Genomic DNA, 23,619 nt, shown 5'->3' on the forward strand with positions numbered 1-23,619 from the left:
CAACGCACACAAATGCTTACCACCAGTTCAGGCATTTTCCTACCTCTATCTGGCCAGCAGGCGCCAGTCAGCCAATCAGGTGCACTGTCATACACCCTTTGCCTGCCATACCGATCTAGCAGGATCTGCACAAATTAGCATTCAGGTGGGAGGCGACTAGATTGGTAGACATTCACATAGTCTCTTTCTGTTCCAGTTCTCTTCTGTCTTGCTTCTTGTAACGATTGTGGAACCATTTCCGTGGTCAGCACGCAGGACGCGCGCCGACACTACGGAAATCCTCCACAAGCGTGTAATTAGAGAGAACCCAGCTATGGTGCTATGCACCTGTAGAGGGAGATACCCACCGGCAGATGGAGCTGTGGAGTGCAGACGAACACAGCCTCTGCACAGCCACAGATGCCAGTGGGGAATTGTACGAGTTGAAGCAATGCAGGGCTGGATAGCCCTAAAAGAGAGAGAGCATAGAGACAGAATGAATCTAGTCGCCACCCAGCGACGGTGAACACACATCAGCAGGAACAAAGTATGAACGCAATCGCAAGGCTGGCTATTGCCGACAGTGACACAAGACCGAGCAGGACAGAGCACGGGTAGCAAGAAAGGCACAGCAAGCAACAACAATCAGAACATCAAGGAAAATAACAAACGCTAGCTAAACGCCAACACCGCACTCATTCGCAACAGCGAACGTGTTTAAGACACGATCACCGCGCGTTAGGCGCCCAGTGATAAGCGTGCCACCCTAACTAACCAATGTAACACAAACACAAAATAGAGAACGAGAACGCTTGCTAAACTGTTACCTCACCAAGCCTACAGCAAGCGTTTGTACCAGACAAGACAGAAGGAGCAGCCAGGAGCAACCGCAGCTCTGGCCTACACTCCCAGACAGACTACCGCAAGAGCGGATGCGATCCAGACAGACTGGGCTATAAGTAGCAACCGCTGCTCTGGCTAGCACCCCTAAGGCAGAATACAGAAGGAAGCACTGCCACTACCACTAGGGCGAATGCAATCCAGACAGATGGAGCAGCCAGTAGCAACCGCAGCTCTGGCCTACACTCCCAGACAGAACGATTTCCTGCCGACCACCGCTGGCGACAAGACAATCGAGACAGAGACAGAACAAGGCAATACAGATAATACAACCTGACTGCACTACAAGGGATGCCTAGTGCAGTCCCAAGGAATTACTCTAAGATAATCTTAGCAAACGACAGCAAGGCTGACACTCCAGGACAGTTTGCAGGAACAAACCATCATGACCAGCAAGTAATTCTGGGAATAAATGGCTTTTATACTGCAAACCATCAGAAGAAGCAGCTGAGCAATTTGCATGACAAAGGTATGCAAATTCCTCAGCAGAGCAACTCTGGAAAAGGGACCTGTCTTCGCTTTGCAGGTTTCAGAGACCTGCAACACTCAGACCTAAAGAATGGACAAACAGCTGTCTGCCCATGCAGACAGCTGAGCAGATCATTACACTTCTGTTTGCTCTGTTCTGTTTTTAAGTGGTGCAATTCCAAACTGACATCTGTGGATGTGCAGAGACTTTGTTTCTCTGTGCTCCACAGCACCACCTGCTGGTTGGAATTCCTCTCCACATATATATACATCTATCTACTGGGTACTCGGCTTCCATGATTGTGGAGATTCTCCTCTGCTCAGCGCTGACCCTGCAGATCTACCTCAGATCATTACAGCGGGGAGGCTGGCCAGCATCTTTGTATAAATCTTTTTTTCTTGTAGTGTCTCTCTGTGCAGATTAAAGGTCATGCTTCCATGAAGAGATGGACTATCCCAAAACCTGTCAGTTCTGTCAGATTTCTACTAGCTACTGTAAGCGATAGCAACCTAGGAGAATATACATTTTATGGCTCATTTTACTCTGGAAGGGATGCACTTCTTATTTAAATGTGTCTGTAATTTAATTTTTTTTTTTTTTTTTGTGAGTCCTTTTAATCTCAGTGATCTGCTTTGCGTGTTTGTCTTTCAGAATAGGGTAATCTAAAGACTTAGTTCTTAATAGTGTGATTTAATGGTAGAGAGAGGGAGAGATAAATTATGTATGGTGTGTTTTGAAGAATTGCAGGTTCACTGGTTGCCCTTTCTTAGATTAAACAAATGTGGGGCCTCCTCCCAAGTCTTCCCTTTGGCAGAACTGTGAAATGTAATGAGAGATGAAACTAAGTGGATGCCCTCATTTTTATTAATGTGATCCCGGTGATTAATGGACCTTCACAGCAGGCTGCATCCGCAGAGGAGATGATGCACAATTAGTATGCGCACACACAGCGGGCGCCGGGTCACCCATTGATATTCAGGGCTCAGGCGTTGGGAAAATCCGCACATTAGACATAAGGGCTCTTCTGCCACGCTTGTCCGTGTTTCCAGTCAGGAGATAAATGGAGGGCAGACTGTTGTGGTGTTTGTGGCTTTATTGAAATGGCCAATCCTTTGTAGTTGGGGGAAACGCCTTGTTTATGAAGTGGGGCACTCATAGGCCCAAAGCCTGCATTTGTTTCCTCATGATTACCTAACACATGATATTTCACCCAAGATCTCACAGCTTTCACCTTGCTTATGATTCAGTCATCATTAAAGTGAGACCCTCACAGGCCTTAAGCCTGCATTAGTTACCTAGCGCATGATCCACCCAAGATCTCACCGCTGCCGTCGTGTTTCTGTGTTCACTCGTGTTCTATGGAAATAAACTTGAAGATAATTATCTGTCTGATGGAAGATGCTGTTGTTTGACTCACAAATTACATGCTATGCCCCAGACAGTCACCTCACCCACTGCACTGCTGATTGTGTGCTTTTTTTTTTTAAAGTAAAGTATGTCCTATGGGGGGGAGTTTTTTTTTGTTTTTGTTTTTTAATGACACTCTGCTAATTCTCCAACATCTTCTAGCCTCTATGGCCAAAAGTATTAAACTGAATACTCACCTCGACCTCGCGATGCAGGAAGATGGATCCCATCGACGTCACGTTGGTGAATTACGAGCGTTCACTGATCCATCTTCCTGCCAGCGGGTATATGCAACAGAACACGGCAGGCGTTAACGAGAGTTCAAGCAATTGCGGTACTTTGCGCAGGAGTCGTCTGAGATCTTAAAGATCTGATCCATCCTTAATGGTCGTTTATCGCCGTGCATCAACAAACATCGTTTGCATAATCGCATGTTGCGAGATCGCGGAAAGGATCACTTGTCGCTCAAATCGCTGGTTGGTGGAAAAATTGACAGAAAATGCGTAGTGGGTACAGGCCTTTAGAGGCAGAGTATCAGCAGGATTGGTATTGTTTAGAGGAAAAAAAGTTGTTGACATTAGTCTTACCGTGTGAGACTGCTTTATATTACTTCAATGTTTATTGAATTAGCACAAAGATACAACTCGTACAGCGGTACCAAATCGCTTCCTCGAGTCAGTGAAAAACATGCTTCTCAGGACAGCTGTAGACCGCATGAGCATCTTTCAAAAAAATAAATAAAAGGGAAATAGACTGTGGTGGGTGTGTCCTGTCGAACAGGAGCTTTACTTTGAAGGAAATCTTTCTGGAGTTTATTGAAAGCGATTTGCAGCATTCTGTTAAAAATCAACATGCGCAATTACCACAGAAAAGGGGTTCTTTGATTGCTGTTAATCATGGCGCCCCCGCGTCTTACCGAGCATCATGAAAGTGCGTGCGATCTCATTTTCGTATTTTTATGCTTCTAGTGGAAAAGGGCGGTAATGGACAGGAATATTCTATGGGACTGTTTGGAAATAGACAAATGGCTGTTCACCAGAAAAATGGAGAAGTTTTTGCTGGAAAAGTTCTTTTTAAGGGGTCAGCTAAAAATTTCACCACTTATATATTTTTTCTTTTTCTTATATTTTTGCTAAAATCCATGATTGTTTGACCACTGTTTGCCATTTTGCTGCAGATTGGCAGTGGTGGTGATGGTGGGTCACAGTGCAAGTCGGTGAACCACGCAACGCTACTTTTCCTAAAAATCTGTGAACACCATTCAAGGGAATAGAGAATGCAAACTGCCAACGTGGGGGCAGCGTTCAAAATAACTGCCCCCGCTGCATTAAATCTTGCCGCTGTGTTATAAATTGTGCCTTTTTTTTTTTTTTTAAGCGCGATAATCACATTTCAAAAACTGGGTAACGCGGAAGTAGTCATCGAATATCAGATGAGGTGTTTCCCCCCCCTAAATAAGTCCCTTACATGTGTCATGGAGCTAACACTATTGTATCTGTGGGACTGTGATAGGCCTATTAGACTGTGAGCTCCATTGGAACAGGGAGTGATTATGCTGCTTTTGGTGTTTTATTATTATTATTATTATTATTACAAAAAAGATTCCTACAACACTACACAGTGTGCTAAGGCCACCAATAGAATTTAAACAAGGGAGAAATCTGACGCAGAAAACAGCACTACACGCTAAAATAGTATAGAAAATCATGAATAACACTATATATGAATAAAACAACCTAAAAACATGTCAGACACCTCAGGCAGTACATAAGCCAACAAACATATGAATAGTATTGCATCAGGATAATGAGATCTACTAAGGATACATTTTTCACCTGAAGCACTCAGTAATTGAGCACCCTCAGGGATTGAACCTGGGTTCAATAGCTGCCTATAGCATAAAAGTGCAAAGACTGTATAAGGCCATAAATATCAGGCATGTATGATTGTCAGTGAATAAACCATGAACCAATTTACATATTGTGCAAATACATCAGAAAAATAAACTATTTTAGTATTTTTATATAGCGCTGACATCTTCCGCAGTGCTGTACAGAGTATATTGTCCTGTCACTTAACTGTCCCCAAGTGGGGCTCACATTCTAATCCCTATAATAGTCATATGTATGTATCGTGTAATGTATGTATCATAGTCTAGGGCCAATTTTAGGGGGAAGCCAGTTAACTTATCTATGTTTTTGGGATGTGGGATGAAACCGGAGAGCCCGGAGGCATCCCACCCAGACACAGGGAGAACGTCCTAAACTCTGTGCAGGTGTTGCCCTGGCTTGGATTCGAACCAGGGACCCAGCTCTGCAAGGCGAGAGTGCTAACCACTACACCACCTATGCTGTTACTTCTAGAGGACTCCAGAACAGGTTGATGCTACATAACTGAATGCAGTGCCTGAATACTGTTCACTGATGTGTGTTCTGCCATCTTGTCTCGTCTGCAGGTCTATAACCTGACGCAAGAGTTCTTTCAGTATGGAAAACCAGTCAACGCAGAAAGTCAAAACAGCGTGGGCGTCTTTACCCGGGACGTGGTACGCAAACGCATCAAGGATGATCCTGATGATTCGGAGACCACGAAGAGGCTCAAGCTGGCCATGATACAGCAATACTTAAAGGTGATCTGATGGTGTCTTCTGTTTCTGACCGGTCTTCTCTGGTAGTAGGTGATTTCATATGCATCCAGAATTATAACATAAGGGTTGTTCAAAAGGTGTTTTTTTTTTTTTTTTCTTTTTTTTTTTTTTCCCCCGCTGGTGAAGTTGCAGAAGTCCTGGAAAGTATTTATTAGGTACAAGCAAGTCATTCCAGGAAGGTTGGCTGATACAATCTGTCCCCATGTGTGGCATTTTTGTGGCAAAAGCATGTCCATCATATAGGTGATATGATGGACATTTGCCCCTCCATTCTGTTCAATGCAAAGCCTCAGAACTTTACCTTCTAGGACATGGGTGTCTCCAACTCCAGTTCTTGATGGTTATATCCATGACGGGATAGACAGAGAAATGTGTTCTACTTAATAAACCGCTCCATCCCTGATTCAGTCCCATCAATTTAATTGAGCTGTGACAAAAAATTTGTGAGGACCTCGGCCCTTGAGGACTGGAGTTTGACATCCCCGTCCTATTCATGTTCACCCATCATCTTTCTTACTAATGTTGTAGATTTGTCATGTGGTTCAGATTTTGAGCTTATTCCTGCCCATCTCTCACCCTGCACATATCCTTTTAGCAGTTGCCTAATTGGGTCACCGAGCCTTCTCTACCCTTTATCTACTTTCCACTTTTTTTTTTTTTTTTTTCCCCATCCTGTGCCACATACTACACCATGCTCTCTTGTCTTTTTATCTTATCTTCACTGAACCAGGATACAGTATAGGTGATTTTCTTATCTTGGCTGATCAGTTTATCTTTATATTATAGCAGCATGAGACAGAGCAACACAAAAGCTCAGGGCAGATCCTACACAGGAGGAAGTCCTACATACAGCAAGAAAGATAAACCATTACATTTAGTCAGCATGGCACGGGTTTACTTTGAAAAACCATAACATCAGTGATTTGCTGCACTTCTAAGGGCAGGTACTTGGGTACCACTCTGGTGTCGGTTGGACGTGGTAACCTGAAGACGTCTCTGTTGTCAGTTGGTTGTGGCACCCTGTAGACTACACTAATGCCACATACACACTTGAGATAAGTCTTTGGAAAAGGCAAGATCCCAGACCACTTTTACCCTCTTCCATGTAGTATGAGAGCCATACCTACACAGTCTATTCTATGGAGCTGAACTCCCCATCAGACAGAACTCTTTGCAAGATGCTGCACACAAAGATGCTCTGCACATTCAACAGATCGGTATCTGCAAAAGATCAGTTCCTGCAAAATTTATTGATAGTCTATGATATCTGCAGATCTCATACACACCTTGTTTAACAGACATTGATCTGCAGATCAGACAATCATCTGCAGATCTAAAGCTCCATCCTGGTGGATCTGATCTGCAGATGAATGTCAAACAAGGTGTGTATGATGATCTGCAGATCTCATAGACTATGCATGCATTTTGCAGGAACTGATCTTTTGCAGGAACTGATCTTTTGCAGGAACTGATCTTTTGCAGGAACTGATCTTTTGCAGGAACTGATCTTTTGCATGTGTACAGCATCTGTGTGTACAGCATCTTACAAAAATGTTTATGTGATGGGGAGTTCAGCTCAATAGAATAGACTGTGCAGAGTATGGCTCTCATACTACATGGAGGTGGTGAAATTGGTATGCGATGTTGCCTTTTCCAAAGACTTTTATCTCAAGTGTGTATGTAGCATAATTGTGTATGTCCAAGACTCCTTCCGCACTGTGCACTTTGGGATATGAATACAATGGTGCTTAAGTCGCATTGCACGTTAGAAGTGCAATGTGTACAGTGAAGCATATGGTTCTATTGAAAGTATGCTTCACTGCCGCTGTAAGCATCCCTTATTGTCCTGCAAACACACTGCATCCTATTTGTTATTCTAACAGAATCCACTGCACCGCTGATGCATACCTACCATAGACCTATAATTGCATCACGTTGGGACGCTGTTATTTTGTCCATTGCGATTACGATGGATGCGATGGACGCAGTGTGAAAATGAGCCTAGGCGTCAAGACACTCTTGTGGTTGCAAAGGTTGATGCTGACCATTTTTGGTCAATGCGCTTCTGCAAGAAAGCTTTTTCTTTCAAAAAAAATTTTTTTTTCAATCTGCCTGGATAATTGTCTTTTGGCGAAGCATCAGGGGAACGTTGTGTAACTATGGCAACCTGTTCAGCAGTTAATGGAGGAAGTAATTTCACCTCTGAATCCATAGAGTGCCGGCTGGCAATAGGTGCCTGAAGCAGGGCCTGTAGGTAGAAAATTTCTCTGTGGTACCTATGGGCTGGTCTTCAGATCGCAAGGCTTGCTGTAGATGTAGCCTCCCGCCCGGCCTATGTATACAGTGAATCCATACGCCTGCCCTGATCCTTCGTGAGGGAGAGTGTTTGTTTCTGTGCCCAGCCAGTTGTGAGAAACCTTTTTCAGTAAGGCTTTTTTGGCAGAATGCTTCTTTTATTTAATTTCCAGTCTGGGATAAACAAGTGGAGTGTAAGTGTACATAATTACACCAATGGATGCACTTTTTTTCCTTTTCCGGAGAGGCTCTCTGAATATTTTATGATCCCCCTCGGCCTTCTCTTCTATTATAATACACTTGGCTCAACAAAAGAAGTCTAAATGAACAAATATCAGTGTCGCTGGTGCTGAATCAGGTTATTTCATGCCCCCGGCATCTTATTTCATCATCTCGTAACCTAAGAAATGAAGGGATTCAGGATTGTACCCAGCTTTTGTTCTATAGCCCTGAGAAGAATCCTGTGACAGGCTTTGCTTATACCTCAATCCAGCATCAGGAGAGCACATGACCTCAATGGGCATATCTGGGTTATAGTGGCCATACACAATCTAAGTGGACAATTTTGGTGCCTATAAAAATATAGGCTACAGCTGGAAATTTGAGTGCAGGAGAAAGGTTCTTGTTCGGTATAGATGGGCAAAGGGCTCCTGTTGGGCATAGGTGGGGGAGGGCCCCTGTTGGGCATAGATCTTGTTAGGCACAGGTGGGGGAGGCTTCTTGTTGGGCACGGATGGGGAAGGGCTCCTGTTGGGCATGGATGGGGGAGGGCTCATGTAACTCTTGGAGGGGGGGGGGGGGGTATACCATCACTGATTTTCTACTATAGCGATAGGACAAGAACGGTAACCTTTTTGGATCTAATGGGGGACTGTGACAAATTGATAAATTGATCCAGTAGATATCAATTGTTTTGTTGACCTTACTAGTGTACACCAACCTTTATAGGGTATTTGCATTCCTGTATGTATAATTGCTTTTATTCTTGCAGGTTGAAAGTTGCGAGAGCAGTTCACACAGTATGGATGAAGTTTCGCTCAGTGAGTTCGGTGAATGGACGGAGATTCCCGGCGCCCATCACGTCATTCCCTGCGGCTTCATTAAGATTGTGGAACTCTTGGCCGCTTCCATCCCGCAGTCCATCATCCAGCTGCGCAAGCCAGTCAAGTGCATCCACTGGAACCGTTCCATCCACAAGCGGATTGAGGGAGTGGCCGACCACAACAGCGACCGCGCGGAAGACAAGGGCTGCCCAGTCTTCGTGGAGTGCGAAGACTACGAGTTCATCCCTGCCGATCACGTGATAGTTACGGTGTCACTGGGCGTCCTGAAGAAATGCCATGAAACTCTGTTCCACCCGCGTCTCCCAGAAGACAAAATTTTGGCCATAGAGAAGCTGGGCATCAGCACCACCGACAAGATCTTCCTGGAATTCGAGGAACCCTTCTGGAGCCCGGAGTGTAACAGCATCCAGTTTGTCTGGGAAGATGAAGCGGAAAGCCAGAGCCTCACTTATCCGGAGGAATTGTGGTATAAGAAGATCTGCAGCTTTGACGTGCTGTACCCCCCGGAACGCTACGGCTACGTGCTCAGCGGCTGGATCTGCGGGGAGGAGGCACTGATCATGGAGAAGTGTGATGACGAAACTGTTGCCGAAACCTGCACTGAACTCTTGCGGAAGTTTACAGGTTAGTAGCCTTCAGACAAGCCATTAGTGTCCAAGGAGAACATGTCACAAATGGGTACTTCTGAATCTCCACTCTACCATTATCAAAGAGTACTTGAACCAAAATAGACCAGCCTATCATGACAATGAAACAGGACTGGGAGGGAGGGTCTGTTTAAAGGGAACCTGAAGCAAAACAAAACAAAGTTTAAGCTGGGACTTCTCCCAGATCCCAGTGGCTGTCCTGTGCCCGTACCGTGTTTCTATGATGCTTCTATCACCCACTGCTCCCCTCTTTCAGCCAGACGACTGGGAATGTGCAGGGCCGGCCACACACATTCTCAAGTATGCTCCCGTTGCTGGGAGTGTTCGGTGCATGGGCAGTAGAGATTTTTACATACTGCGCATGCGCAGAATGCTCCCATCCACAGGAGCGTGATCAGGAGGTGCACAGACCAGGGTCGCGCATCAAGCTCAGAGGGTACTGTGTAGAATCACAGCGTGGGCACAGGATGGCCGCAGGGGGCTAGTAGAATCCCCAGGTAAGTTTAACTCCCCCTCCTCGCCCACACTTCACGTATTTAACCGTTAAAAGCTAATCAGCAAAATATTATTGTATTGTCCAAGCAGGTGATCCTTGGAATTGCAGTTGTGGAGATGTGTGTGTGTGTGTGTGTGTGTGTGTGTGTGTGTGTGTGTATATATATATATATATATATATATATATATATATATATATATATATATATATATATATATATATATATATATATATATATATATATATATATTTTATGTAATCCTTGCCTAGGCCTCTGGTCTTTCCTGTCTTGCTTTACCACAATCTGCCCCCAGCTTGGCAGCCTAACTGGCAGCTGCTGACTGGGGAACAGGCCATGGCAAAGCAGGTGGAGGTTTTTGATGGCCATGGTTGTGTATCTGATTACAGGGGCGGAACATCACCTGTAACCCGATTATGTTAGATCAGGTAAGTATGTAACCCTAGGACATACTTGCCTTAGAGACATGTAAGCTACTGCAGGAGATGCACTCCCTTCCTATTTGAAGTAGTTTTGTGTTCTGTATGTAAGCAATGCACTCCTAAGAAAGGCTTTTTATGTGACTCTATACTCATTTGTGTACCAGAAAGATCTTTCCTGGAAAGTACAGGAATGCTCCAGCTCCACTGGTGACAATCAGTGTGTATGTATGGCCTTCATTCCCAGGATGTTAGCAGAAGAATCATTCTTGGAGACCATGCAATTAATGGAAGAATGGTAATTGCTGAACAGTTACTTCACATAAGCTGTGATCTCTTTGCAGACACAGAGGGAGCAGTGAGTCAGCAGAAGTCCAGTTTTTGTGCTCAGCATTTGCTGATGTGATCACTGAACAGAGGGACAATTAGGAGAGTTCAGAGTCAGGTTAACCCAGTGAGGAAAGATTCAGACAAATTGTGCTCATACTGATGGCACACAATCTACATCGGGGCTGATTCACAAAACTTGTATGAGTTATCTCTTCTCATCTGGTTCTCATGATTTACCGTATCCCTCCTAATCTGACTCCCTTTACCAGCCAATTAATACAAAGGAAAACTTTATTTGGCTTCAGGGCCAGATATTTCCTGCCGCTGGAGGAGTGCCTTCCCCAGCCTGGCAGGCTATGTAGTGTGCAGCAGGGAGCTTTCATAGTTACCTGTCCTGATAGCTGCTTCGGCTTCTTCCACCGCGGCGATGTAATCCCGTCATGTCGTTTATGAGAAAAAGGGTAGATGCAATTATCTCGTCAGTTTTAGTTTCACCTCTGGTATCCTTTAAAGGGGAACTTCAACCTAAACAAACATACTGTCATTAAGTTACATTAGTTTTGTTAATTAAAATAGATAGGTAATATAATCTCTTACCCACCCCATTTTAAAAAAAAACAGGCAAATGTTTGTGATTTCATGTGGGCAGCCATCATTTTTTTTGTTTGTTTGTTTGAAAGGAGGTGACAGGGAGCATGAGACACAGCTCCAGCTGTCCTGTATCCTGATCACTCCTCCCAGCTGCGCGCGCTAGGCTTCAAATCTCAAATTCAAAAAAAAAAAAAAAATTTGCAGCAGAACAAGAACATCAGAAATCCCATCATGCTTTGCACAGCATCAGGAGAAAAATACCTGGGCAGTTTTCTTCTGTGCAGCTAAAAATGAGGCTTGGGTAAGAAACAAAATTCTGATGCTGTGAAACTGTTAAACACCAAGCCTTTTCAGTGCTGCTGAGTAGATTTTTAGTCTGGAGGTTCACTTTAAGGAGTAAAAAAAACAGATTAACTTCCCTGGGGCTCCTGCAGATGTCCTGTGCCCCAAAACGATCCTCTATTCCCTTGCTGTGGCTAAGTTTCGTTATCGCCGACTTGCAAGTTGACAGCCCTGGCCAAGCCCATCCTCGTTTGCGATTACGTTGCTGAGAGCGTCCTGTGCAGGTGCAGTACGAGAAAACATTGTACTGATCTTGCGCAAGATGCGGCAGGAGCGCGAATGAGGATGCACTGGCCAGCATGGGGCCAGAGGATAGTTTTTGTCCCGGTGCGGGCACAGGCCCTCTGCAGGGGGCTAGTAGAAGTAGTAGTAGTAGTAGTAGTAGTAGTAGGTTAACTTTGGGGGGGGAATTTTTTTTTTTTACTTACAGGTTTCCTTTAAGCAAACTTAAGTATTACTATACTAACACTGTGCAAAGTGCACTCTTTCTTTCTTCAGCCTTGACGCGAGTGTTTTCCTGTGTGTTGTGGGGAATTAGTGTGTTTAGTCTCGGTTATGTCACACATCTCGGTTGCCAAGTCCTGTATGCCCTCTGTCCTGTGGCCGGCCGGTGGGCGCTCCATGTAATACAATATGTCTTTTAGAATTGTTTACAAGCATCTCAGTTTCCGGCATGTCCACATGAAGGTCAGGACGGCAGTGATTAGAAGGCCTGGGATATTAATGAGCTAATGGCAGCTTGTACACTTCAATGAGCACAAGGATTTAAAGTGCCACAAATTGCTGTTGTGTGTATGACCGTGCGGACTGCCAGCTGGACAGTGATAGCATGATCTTGTTATCTGCACCATTAAATGTGCTCCGCCTTTTTTTTTTTTTTTTTTTATAGTAGCTAGAAAGTCACCTCTGATCCCCTTACCCTGGAAAAAGCCAAGCCTTGTACATACAGGTGAAACTCAAAATTAGTATATCGTGTACATACTATGATATAAGTATATCATCTATTTCAGTAATTCAACTTAGAGGAACTCCAGTGAAAATAATGTAATAACAAAGTGCTTCATTTTTACAATAATTATGTATAAATGATTTAGTCAGTGTTTGCCCATTGTAAAATCCTTTTTTAAATCTCTGATTCACATTCTGACATTTATAACATAGTGACATTTTTACTGTTGGCAGGTGATGTAGCAGGTGCATGCTTTTTTTTTGGGGGGGGGGGGGGGGGTGTGAGTTTGAAACAGCTATTTCCCACAATGCAACAAGGCTCAGACAGGAAACTGCCAGAAGTACCACGGTACTCAGAACTTCTTGTGGGAGGGGTTTCACCACAATATCAGTCATACAGCGCCCCCTGATGATCCGTTTGTGAAAAGGAATAGATTTCTCATGTAAAAGGGGGTATCAGCTACTGATAGAAACTCAGACCAAGAATTGACCTTTATCTCACTTTAAAGGAAGCCTTAGCCGTTCACTATTGGTGTATTAATCAGGGCTGTGGAGTCGGTACAAAAAGCATACGACTCCTCAGTTTATGAAACCACTGACTCCGACTCCAGGTACCCAAAATTACTTAGACTCCAACTCCGACCCCACAGCCCCGGTATTAATACTTACCTGGGTTTTCCTCCAGCCCCATGAGGATCCACTATATAGCAGTGCATTTGGTGTCATTTGGATATTTGATTGTCCTTTTACTGTGAGGGTCTGTGAGCGCCAATACTTTCTTGATTGATTATTTCATATATTAGTTATTTGTTTCACCTGTATGTACGATGGTCACCCACTGGGATTAGGACTTCATCCCTCAGACGACCGTTTGGGGCTGAGCTCTGTACAGACATGTCGCTAGCCTGTAGGTTAGCGCTTGAGAGCAGAGTGAGCACATCATCCAGAAGATTTCCTTGGTGCTTGACAAAGTGATATAGGCAGCATCACCAGTAAAAGAACGTTTAACACACCAGTTTCTTCCGTTATAGTGCACTTTTTATTGTGCCATATCCACAAAGATACCAATTGGTTCGGGGGCTGCACAGGGTCCCCCTTAAGGCGTGTGGTCACAATAAAAAGTGTGCTATAATTGAAGAAATTGGTGTGCTGATGAACTGTGTTCCTTAGCCTGTAGGTTAGCAATGCATTCTGCTATGGAAGGGAAAGGAGGGCCAAGCGAACATAGTGAATCCAGTGCAGGAGACTTGTGCGCAGCAGTGAGTAACTTCGGCGCCGTCATAAGACAGAGCTGAAGTTACTTTCAAAATGCAATATTCATTCCCCACCATCCACGGCGGCCTGGAGGGGGAATAGTATTTAACACGGCCCGGACTAGTGCTGCAGCAGGATCAGCCATATACCGGCTGTATCCTGCGCCCAAGTCTCCCGCGCCGATTCCTCTCGTACGCGGGCCAAGGCCCAGCATATAATGGGGGCGGGGTGAGTAGAAGAACAATGTCCTCAGCCTGTGTAGAGCAGAGACGATTTGCTTGTCTGATCTGTCGTTGAAGCATTGAGTGGGATTGTGGGTGACTGTACAGACGCTAGAAGGGGAACTGAAATAAGAGGTATACGGAGGCTGCCATATTTATTTCCTTTTAATCAATACCAGTTGCCTGGCAGCCCTGCTGGTCTATTTCTCTGCAGTAGTATCTGAATAACACCAGAAACAAGCATGCAGCTAGTCTTGTCAGATCTGACTTTAAAGTCTGAAAAGCCTGATCTGCTGCATGCTTGTTCAGGGGCTATGGCTAATAGTATTAGAGGCAGAGGATCAGCAGGGCTGCCAGGCAACTGGTATTGCTTAAAAGGAAATAAACATGGCAGCCTCCATATACCTCTCTCTTCAGTTCCCCTTTAATAGTGGCAACCCTGAACAGCCACCTCGGCCAAGAGCCATGTAGCGTGTGTACAAGGCTTAACCTATTAGCAGTTTTTAATTGCGTTATCTTGCTTGAGATAAGTGCACTGCTTTTGAGCTCAGTCTGCAGAACTCGTGCTGTAAATTCTTGGAATGCTTTGATGTCACTCTGCTAGCAGAAAATATAGAAACTGAAGCAGAAGTCCTCTGTTATTGTCTCACACTGCCCGCTAGTGGCAAGTGTCCATAAGTCCACATTACAGCAATACTAATTAGAAGCAAGGAAATGCAACAAATACAAAAATGTGCTAAAATAAATTGGCCTGGAGCACTTGCAAGCCTCTAAATAAATTAGCTGTTAAAGGGTATCATAAGTGAACCTAATGTGCCCAGTGTAACTTACCTGGGGCTTCTTCTAGCCCCCTGTAGTGCTTTAGGTCCCTTGCTGTCATTTGGGTCCAATCTGTTCAGCAGCTGTGCCCCTCTAAAAGCTGGCCAATTGAGCCAGTCGCAGGCTGCTGCGCATGTGCGGCCTGCTTGTTTGTGCTCCCATTTCTGGGAGCGTTTGGCGCATGCATAGTAACCATTTTTATGAACTGCACAGAATGCTCTCAGCTATGGGAGCACGATTTAGGCTGCACATTCAGCTTTCAAGACAGCTGCTGAATGGATCGGCACGGAATGTCCGCAAGGGACCAGAAGGACTACGGGGGCTAGAAGAAGCCCTAGGCAAGTCACCTTAGGTTTACTTAAAGGGTTACTTAAGAAGTAAGAAAAAAAATTAAATAAATAAAACAGTTTAAACTTACCTGGGACTTCTTGCAGTCATCCTGAGCTCACACCATCCTTCAGCGACACCTCAAAACTGGCCGGGCGTGGCCAGTCAGTGGCTACTATGCATGTGCGTCCCTGAGCTACATACAACCTGATTGTGCTTCCGTCTGCAGAAGTATTTCACATGTGCAGCAGCGATTTTCCCATACTGCACATGTGCAGAACATTGTCGTGCACAGGGACACGAGGAGCCACGTGGCTGGCCAGCTTTCAGGCAGTGGCTGTTGCTGGGTGGAGGGTCTTGGACGACATGGGGGGTCTGCAAGAAGCCCCAGGTTTTTAGTTTTTTTTCTTTAGATGTACTTTAAGGTTTCCTTTAAATATACTTAGTATACTTTTTGTGGCCCAAAATTACCCATTATGGTGGATTAGTTAGGCTAACCTGGATTTGTTTGAACAATCCCTTGCTGTGGCTGCTCTTGCAGCTGCAGTCACAGAACCACTAATTAACAACTGTGGCTATGATCTGGTATGGCGCCGGTAATAGTGGCGCTTATAGGATCCTGCACTCACCAGTCAATATTCGCTTCTGATTTTACAGATGATCCAATCAAAATGATTGTGTTGTCCATTGTTTGTGAGTGAATTATTCTGCTGAACAGAAACCACTGTGAAACAACCAGTTTCTTGGCTGTTTAACGATTGGGCATGCTGGTAAATATCAGTCGATCCTGCACAGTGTGCAGGACTGATAAGTATGAGTGTGTGTGTGTGTAGGATGGGGTGTGGCTTGTGATGAGGGTGGGACACTGCTTAGGCCTGTGATGTGGGCAGGGCTTAGCTGGTGATGAGTAGGATGCGCCTTCAGTTGGTGATGTGTATGTGACCTGCCTGGTGTTGTGGGGGGGACATGGCTTTGGTTGGTGAGATGAGTGGTGATATGTCTGGTCGTATGGCAGGTATATGTCTGTGGGCAGGATTTAGCAGGCGATATGAGTGGGATTTGGAGTTTGGTGGTGATGTGGGAGGGGTGTGTCTTCAGATGCTGATGTGAGCTGAACTTAGGAGGCAATATGAGTATGGTTTAGCTTTTGGTGGTAATATGGGTGTGACGTGTGTGGTGATGCGAGCTTGACGTGGTTGGTGATGTTGGTGTGACGTGTCTGGTCTGGCTGTGGCCTGTGATTTGGGCAGGCCATGGCTATTGTGTCCAGGACTTGGCTGCTTAGACGAGCCACATGGGAACTGTAAGCATGGCTCTGTTTCATGCTGTGGTCCTGTTCCCTGAGATCCTTTGCCTTGTGCACACTCGAGAGCAGGGCCGTTTCTTGGGCAGACTGGCAAGTAGAAGGGGGGGGGGGAGGGGGCGCAGGCAGAAGGACTTAACCGCAAGGGAGCTAGTGACGCGCGGTGCAGCCAAATGAAGTTTACCGGCATTTTTCACCTTCCTTGACTCCTTCTGGGCTGTCTGCATCCGATGTCAAGTCATCATCACATCACCACCACATGACACCTGATGTCCTGTAGCGGTACTGCAGGCTGTCTGTGTGCGGCGCCCATGGAGGAGTCTGCTTTCCGGGCTCTCTATGCCTGTGTATTTTCCTGGTCCCTGCTTCCTCCTGGATGAGCAGCTGGTCACCAGTAAGTAGGCAGATTTACTTGTGATCTGTGGCTGTGTGACTGTCCCTAAAGAGTAAGGGTTCCGAGTCCACAGGGGTGGGAGGGAAGGGGGCGCAATTTTTACACCCTCGCCCTGGGTGCAATTTAGCCTAGAAACTACACCGCTCAAGGCGCCTTGCGGAGTACCAAACATCGGATGCTAGAGCCGCAACATACAATACATATGTACGTTGCTTTGGCTTTCCCATTCCATTGATTGCCTTTTCAGAAATTGATTGGAATGATTGAACATTTGAAAGGTTTTCCACAGATGTCCTTGTGTGTATTTGGCCTTGTGCTGAGTACACATGGTGCAACTTCCAGTCAGATCAATGGGTCGCACTTCTTATTTCCAGCTTGTCCGATCTGCTTACGATCGATAACTGGTATTGAATTTTGTGAAGAAATGATCTGATAATCGATCCGTTATTGATCGGGAGAAGCATGGGCATGTACACACAATGCTAGCTCACGTCACATTAACAGTCGATCTGACGGGAAATTGCATGGTGTGTACCTAGCAATAGGGACAGGAAAATGTGCAAGTGTAGTCTCTGCTTTCTGTTGGTTTGCTTCTTTTATTCACTTTGCAGTAACTTTGCTGTTTTTTTCTCTGCAGGAAATCCAAACATTCCTAAACCTCGGCGTATCCTGAGGTCCTTCTGGGGCAGTAACCCGTACATTCTCGGCTCCTATTCCTACACCCAGGTGGGCTCCAGCGGTGCGGATGTGGAGAAGCTGGTGAAACCATTGCCTTATACCGAGAGCTCCAAAACTGCTGTAAGTAGCTAAACACCAATGTGCCTTTCCTGATTGTATATCGCACCGGAGAATATACACGGCGTGGCCAAAAAATTAGAGCTGCCCTCTAATAACAAGTTGGTCCACCTTTTAGCTCTGCTCACAGCCGATATTCTTCTAAGCATGGACTCAACAAGATGCTGAGACTGTTCCTGAGGAATGTCATGCTGACATAATGGCAGCTCTAAGATGGATCAGATTGGATGGTGGGGTTTCCAAGCTTTGAAGTGATCTTTCCACTTTGTTCCACAAATGCTTCGGGACTGAGCTGGCCATGGAAGCAGGTTAAACGCTAATGTTCCTCAAGCCAATTTGTGACCAATTGTTCACGGTGGCAAGGGCCCACAACAGGTGTCTCTTCCTATTTTTCTGTGATATCAAATGCACTCTTGACTGTCTCCTGCTGCTAAAGCCCATCCTTTGCAAAGTCCGTTTTGTTGGGCTATGCTTTTGTGATGCATCTGCATTGAATTCGGCTGTAATTTTTCATGTTATTGCTCTTCTGTTGTTGCAGACTGTTTGCTACTTGCCTGTTACCTCTCTCGTTCATCAGCCTTTTTTGACCAGAATAGTTCTTATTGCTTGAAGGGTGTTTCCCCCCCCCCCCCCCCCACTGCCACTGGCTAAACACCCTAGATACTGTTGGGTGAGAAAATCATCATTTTGGAAATGCTAGCGCCAACTCTTCTTGCACAGTGCTTAATTTTTACAATAATTATTTATAAATGATTTAGTCAGTATTTGCCCCTTGTAAATCAGGGAGAGGAACGATTTTACAGCCTGACATTTATCACATGGTGACATTTTTACTGCTGGCAGGTGATGTCACTGGAAGGAGATGCAGCTTGCTTTTTTGGCAGTTGGAAACAGCTGTTGTTTCCCACAGTGGGATGTCAGCACCATGGTCCTGACATCACACTGTGGGAGGGGTTTCACCACAATATCAGCCATACAGAGCCCCCTGATGATCTGTTTGAGAAAAGGAATAGATTTCTCATGGGAAAAGGGGGTATCAGCTACTGATTGGGATGAAGTTCAATTCTTGGTTACAATCTCTCATTAAATCTTTCATCTTACCCATGTTGACATTAACTTCCGTGAAAACTACCTTGTCCGAAGCTGAGCAGTTACGTCACTCTACATCACTGTTGTGCTGGTTTACTTTCAAATAAGGGGTGTCTCTCTAATTTTTGGGGGCCACTCAGTGTACAGGCTGGATAGAGATCCAGCTCTGGTTGAACAATGCTCACACTGCCCTCTAGTGTCTCCTGTATATTTGTCTTTCAGCTTCCCAGTGTCTCCAAGGCTAGCCTTCTTTCTCGTTATATAGTGCCCCTAGCTTCAGAGCGATCTTCCTGTAGTGTTACTAGCTTTGTATCCCTTTCCCTGTAGTGTTACTAGCTTCATAGCCCCCTCCCTGTAGTGTTACCAGCTTTGTAGCCTTTTCCCTGTAGTGCTTTCCCAGTTTTGTGGCGGACTTCCTGTAGTGTGCTCTGAGCTTTGTAGTCCTAGCAGAGATTTGGTTGTGGGCATTTTGACAATTTGCAGAATTGTAAATGACTGCTGGAAGAAAATTGGGGTGCCGTTTGTACCTTCTCTAAGAACTTGTTCACACCCATGGCAGTTTTTGCCCCCCCCCTTTTTTTTTTTCTCCAGCGCCGGCGATTTTGAAAATCGCCCTAAAAAGGTTGTGCAATGATTCCCTACGAGAGTGTTCACAGCTGAGCGGTTTGTCTCCGATCCGCAAAGCGCTGCCTGTACCACTTTTTTCCAAGCGTTTTTGCTCAATGGAAGGTATAGGGAAATCGCAAAGTGCTTTGTATAGTGACTTTTCCCATCGCTTTTTAAAGGATACCTGAGGTGCCATGTGACATGAGATAGACATGTGTATGTGCAGTGCCTAGCACACTAATAACTATGCTGTGTTCGTTTTTTTTTTTTTTTCTCTGAAAGAGTTAAATATCAGGTATGTAAGTGACTGACTCAGTCCTGACTCAGACAGGAAGTGACTACAATGTGACCCTCACTGATAATAAATTCCAACTATAAAACACTTTCCTGCTCTCAGAATTCATTTTCTGCTAGGAAAGAGATAAAGAGGGTCAATAGTGCATGGATTTTAGCTCTGGCATACTTGAATGAATGTGTCATTGAGAAAAAAACAATAAAACAGTTAAAACTTAAAAAGTAGATTTAAACATAAAATAAAACTGTGAAATACCTTAAGTCATTTTTAGGAGAAGGAAGATATAATCGTTTATCTCATTAGTTTAGTTTATTTTCGCCTCGGGTGTCCTTTAAGAATAAATACAATGGGCTTGATTCACAAAGCCGTGCGAACTGTTTAGCACGGGTGTGCTAAACAGTTAGCACGTGAAGTGCCATTCGCATACTTTTGCGCGCGCAAAGGTCCGCGAACAGCACTTCACGTGCTGTTTATCACACCCGTGCTAAACAGTTAGCACGGCTTTGTGAATCAAGCCCATTGTATTTATTCAATTCCGGGTCAAAGAGTTCACTTCCTGACTTGCGTCAGGAAGTGAAAAAACAAATTGCTCAGCAAAAGCGCTTTGAAAAGCGCTTTGTACAAAATTGCAGCTAAGCGCTGGGAGGAGGAAAAAAAAGTGCAAAAAATCAAAAAGCGCTGCCATCAGTGATTTCGATTTGAACAAAGCCTTACAGAGGTTTTGAAGCCACTTGTGCTGGAAGGAATTCATGACCATCTGTGATTGCTGGCAGAGTCTGGGGGTCTCCTGTCGATGTAGAGAAAGATTGGGGAGCACCTTTGACTGCTGGCAGGAATTTAGGGCCACCTGTAATATCTGGCAGAGATGGAAGGCCACCATTGACACCTAGTTTAAGAAGTAGAAACACTGCTGATTTATTGCAGGATTTGTATAAGCTTTAACCTATGTTTTTCTTTAAAGGTTATGCTGTTGCTTATCTTTTTGAGCAAAGAGGAAGTTCTGAAGTTCAGGTCAGCTTTAATGCAAAACAGCATTTTATTTGAAGTGCTAATGTTGTTTCCCTGCTTTTTCTTCCAGCCCATGCAGGTGATGTTTTCTGGCGAGGCCACGCACAGGAAGTTCTATTCCACCACCCATGGTGCTTTGCTCTCCGGCCAAAGGGAAGCCGCCCACCTCGCCGAAATGTACCAAGATCTCTTACAATGCAAAAACTAAGAGCCCCAGCGCTACAAAGAACCACTTCACTTGTGACTCCTGCCAGTGTGTGTGTGTGTTATTTGATTATTTTATGTTTTTTTTTTTTTTTTTGTCTTTTTTTGTTTCCCTTTTTTAATTTTAAATCCTGATAGTAGAAATGTTTTTATCTTTCTAAAAAAAAAATCCTAACACTGTTTTACAGCAAAACCAAGAGCTCCGTAGCAGAATCCTGTACTGTATTGTCCCACGGCAAGGGCGCTCCTCTGTCCTTCCCGTGTCTGGTTGTTATTTACTGTCTGCACACTTGGTGCCTTTTTTATTTCTTTGATTCTCTGTATTGTAAGTGCCTTCTACGACAAATACTACAAAAAAATATTAAATAAATGAATATCAGGTTGGGCAGCTGTGCACCTCTCCACAACCTTAAAAAAAACACATTTGTTTGCTTCTCCCGTCATTAGTTACATAGTTTATACATTTATAATGTCCTTTTCTCCTGGTGGACTCAAAGCACCAGAAACTGCAGCCACTAGGGTGCACTCTATAGGCAGTAGCAGTGTTGGGGAGTCTTACCTAAGAACTCCTAATTGAATAGGTGTTGGCTTACTGAACAGGAAAAGCCGAGATTCGTACCTTGGTAGTCTGTGTCAGAGGCAGAGCCATTAAAGAGAACCCGAGGTGGGATTTACTTAGGTTAGTGGGGCACAGAGGCTGGTTGTGCACACTAACACCAGCCTCTGTTGCCCCATGGTGTGCCTCAAAGACCCCCCCCTGCGCGCCGCTATCCCCTCCGCAATGCTGGCGACACACAGCGTGTCGCCAGCACAATGTTTACCTATGCCTGTCTGTTAGCGCCGCTCCCCCGCCGCTGATTGGAGGGAAGGGACGCAGGCGGGTAGCGCCGATACAGAGGAGGCGGGGTGCGGCGCTGACAGACACGACATAGGTAAACATTGTGCTGGCAACACGCTGTGTGTCGCCAGCACTGCAGAGGGGATAGCGGCATGCAGGGGGGTCCTGGAGGCACACCATGGGGCAACAGAGGCTGGTGTTAGTGTGCACAACCAGCCTCTGTGCCCCACTAACATAAGTAAATCCCACCTCGGGTTCTCTTTAAAGGACAACTGTAGTGAGCGGTTTATGGAGGCTGCCATGTTTATTTCCTTTTAAGCAATACCAGTTACCCAGCTATCCTTCTGATCATTTGTATCTAATACTTTAAGCTTACGACCCTGAACAAGCATCCAGAAGATAAGGGGTTTCTGACATTATTATAAAATATGACAAGATTAGCTGCATGCTTGTTTCTGGTGTGATTGTGCCACTACTGCAACTAAATGGACTAGCAGGGCTGCCAGGCAACTGGTATTGCTTAAAAGGAAATAAATATGGCAGCCTCCATACAGTTGTCCTTGAACCATTACACTATCCTGCCAATGCTCTTTTTTTTTTTTTTTCTTAAAAGGAAACGAATAGTGAGAAGGATACAGAAGCTGCCATATATATATATTTTTTTCCCTTTTTCATTGCTAGTCTTGCTGATCTTCTGGCTTTATTGGTTGCAGAGTAACACACATGGCATAACCATACAAGAACTCCATGCATACTGTTCTGGTTATAATAAACTGCTAGTACAGCAAAGTCCCTGTTAATTGGAACTCTGGCAACCCAAAGTCTCAACTACCAAGAATGCCTGAGGGTATAACAGGGATTGTGCTTTTAAAGGATAACTGAAGTGAAAAGGCTATGGACGCTGCCATATTTAATTCCGTTTAAACAATACCAGTTGCCTGGCAGCCCTGCTGATCTATTTGGCTGCAGTAGTGTCTGACTAACACCAGAAACAAGCGTGCAGCTAATCTTGTCAGATCTGACAATAATGCCAGAAACGCCTGATCTGCTGCATGCTTGTTCAGGGTCTATGGCTCAAAGTATTATGCTGGGAATACACTGCTCGGTTCTGAGCCATTTAGATGGCTCGATAGATAATTTCCGACATGTTGATCTCCGGCCCGATCGTTTCGCCGCTCAATTCTACATTGAAGACAATGTAAAAGGATAAGAAAAACGAGCGGAAGATGAGACAATCGCCTGGGGAATCGATTCAGTGGCAAAATCGAGCAGTGTATGCCCAGCATTAGAGGCAGAGGATCAGCAGGACAGAGCCAGGCAACTGGTATTGCTTAAATGGATAATGAATATGGCAGCCTCCATATCACTCTTGCTTCAGTTGTCCTTTAAGGTTTTTTGGCAGTGCTATAAAACACTCGCCGAGCCTCCAGCAATGTCTTCTGGCCTTCCTGTAACTCCTAGTGGCTTTCCAGCATCCGTGAACGGCTCCCGGGGTGTCTTATGACCGGACGTCGGAAAGCTAGTAGCTACAGGAAGGCTAGAAGACGTCGCTGAAGGCTTTGGTGAGTATTTTATCCTGCTTGGGAGTAGGGTTGTGCTTTTCTGGTTTTTTTGTTGTTTTTTTTTTTCCCCTGGTTGCTCAAGCAACCGACAAGCAAATATATCCGGCCTCTGCCGATCCCCGCCGTAGCCAGATACTAGGAAGTAACAGCAAACGACAGATAAAGTGGATTGTCAGTCGATGTTCATATTATGTACACAGATGTTGTTGTTTTTTTTTTTTAATTAAAGTTTTAACAATTGAGGGAAAGACTGCAAAAAAAACCCTAAAATTTTAAAGCTATAGGCCTGCTATACACCAGCAGTTCTGAATGTAAGCCTGGCTTCAGGGGCATAATTTGCATATTCAGCAG

General features: G+C 44.9%; 1 protein-coding gene across 1 annotated transcript in view; it reads left to right on the forward strand.

Moving 5' to 3' along the window:
- SMOX (spermine oxidase) overlaps positions 1–21,256 on the forward strand; it is a 48,335-nt gene extending 27,079 nt beyond the window's left edge. Inside the window, exons 4-7 of the mRNA XM_068266555.1 lie at positions 5,211–5,384; positions 8,689–9,385; positions 17,509–17,669; positions 20,735–21,256. Of these exons, the coding sequence (XP_068122656.1) occupies positions 5,211–5,384; positions 8,689–9,385; positions 17,509–17,669; positions 20,735–20,872 (1,170 nt within the window). The 3' untranslated portion in view covers positions 20,873–21,256. The remainder of the gene's footprint in view (positions 1–5,210; positions 5,385–8,688; positions 9,386–17,508; positions 17,670–20,734) is intronic.
- The last annotated feature ends 2,363 nt before the right edge of the window (positions 21,257–23,619 follow it).

Source organism: Hyperolius riggenbachi, chromosome 1, assembly GCF_040937935.1.
Source record: "Hyperolius riggenbachi isolate aHypRig1 chromosome 1, aHypRig1.pri, whole genome shotgun sequence".
In the NCBI taxonomy this organism is placed as follows: Eukaryota; Metazoa; Chordata; class Amphibia; order Anura; family Hyperoliidae; genus Hyperolius; species Hyperolius riggenbachi.